General features: G+C 38.8%; 1 protein-coding gene across 1 annotated transcript in view; it reads left to right on the top strand.

Annotated features, from left to right (window-relative positions):
- The first annotated feature begins 397 nt into the window (after positions 1 to 397).
- LOC119414302 (neurofilament heavy polypeptide) overlaps positions 398 to 1710 on the top strand; it is an 11273-nt gene continuing 9960 nt past the window's right edge. The window contains exon 1 of the mRNA XM_037681397.1: positions 398 to 502. Coding sequence (XP_037537325.1) covers positions 398 to 502 — 105 coding nt within the window. The remainder of the gene's footprint in view (positions 503 to 1710) is intronic.

Here is a 1710-nt window from a genome sequence, read left to right as displayed (position 1 = left end):
CAACATTAGCAAATCAATCAACCTTTATTTATACAGGTAAATCCCATAAATAAAGATTGATTGATTTGCTAATGTTGATTAACAGTGGCAGCCATTACACTAATATTGGAGAAAATATTATATTTTCATCATATATGAAAAGTTATATATATTATTAGGTTTAAACCTTTATTTGTTGTGACATTTGATGATCATATGTTTTAGTTTAGCCCCCCCAAAAAGGCGTTTTTAATAAAAACTCCACTTCCCATGGTGCATTTCGAGGGGAGGTGTTGATGCCGCACGTGCGCGGACAGATGAACCCGTTGGATGTCTGAAGCCAGACGTCGTTCATTGAGAGACAGGACAGTATTGGACATTTTCGCAGCGTGTCTCTCGGCGGGACCAGCGGGACAACATGTCCTCGGAGGACAGCGACGCTCTGCTGTCTTTAATCCACAAACACCTGCAGGTGAACGGCTACAAAAAGGCCGCGAAGGTGCTGGAGAAGCAGCTAGCTCCGGTGAGAAGTCTCATAAATTACAGTCATGCAGTTTTATTTGTCCAGCAGAACTTTGAACGAGTTAAATCAAATATAAACGTGTTTTCAGGGTGGCTCATCCTATTAACACCAGTTTCAAACTGTTTATATATTTATTTAAGTGCTAATAAATCCATTATCACAAATTGACAACAAACTCAAATTATTTCTAATTTTAAATTATTTTAACGAGTGAACGAACAAGTATCATAAATGTGTTAAATTTAAATAAGTTGTGATTTTAATTACCTTTTAAACTTTTTTTTTTTTTTTAAATCAGTCTCTTCCTTCAGAAACTTTGTTCCGTTTGAGAATTGTTTTAACAAACTTGCTCTAATGTCACTTTTAGCTTTTAGCTTCCATTTTGCCGCTTTTAGCTACTGGTTACTGGTTTTAACTTATTTCCCGTTCTGCTTCTTTAGTTTGAGCTAAACATTTAGCTGCTAATTGATCAGATTCTTGCTTCAGCATCTCGTGTTGTTTTTACCTTCAGTGTTGCTGGTATGTAAACATTGTTTGTAACTTCATCAACAGTTTAATCAACAATTTTAGCTTTGTTTGAACATGTATAGCTTTTGATAGCTTTTAGCTTGTTCTGTTCATTTTTGTTTAAGTTCATCTTGTTTCAGTTTTTGTTGGTTTTAGCTAGGGTTCTGTTGGTTTTAGCTCAGGTTCTGTTGGTTTTAGCTCGGGTTCTGTTGGTTTTAGCTCGGGTTCTGCTGGTTTTAGCTAGGGTTCAGCTGGTTTTACCTTGGGTTCTGTTGGTTTTACCTTGGGTTCTGTTGGTTTTACCTTGGGTTCTGTTGGTTTTAGCTTGGGTTCTGTTGGTTTTAGCTTGGGTTCTGCTGGTTTTAGCTCGGGTTCTGCTGGTTTTAGCTCGGGTTCTGCTGGTTTTAGCTCAGGTTCTGCTGGATTTAGCTCGGGTTCTGCTGGTTTTAGCTCTGGTTCTGCTGGTTTTAGCTCTGGTTCTGCTGGTTTTAGCTTGGGTTCTGCTGGTTTTAGCTCAGGTTCTGTTGGTTTTAGCTCGGGTTCTGCTGGTTTTAGCTTGGGTTCTGCTGGCTTTAGCTTGGGTTCTGCTGTTTTTAGCTTGGGATCTGCTGGTTTTAGCTTGAGTTTGGCTGGTTTTAGCTTGGGTTCTGTTGGTTTTAGCTTGGGTTCTACTGATTTTAGCTCGGGTTCTGCTGGTTTTA

Source organism: Nematolebias whitei, chromosome 9 (genome assembly GCF_014905685.2).
Source record: "Nematolebias whitei isolate Nwh7 chromosome 9, NemWhi1, whole genome shotgun sequence".
In the NCBI taxonomy this organism is placed as follows: domain Eukaryota; kingdom Metazoa; phylum Chordata; class Actinopteri; order Cyprinodontiformes; family Rivulidae; genus Nematolebias; species Nematolebias whitei.
This window is presented reverse-complemented; position numbering and strand designations above follow the sequence as displayed.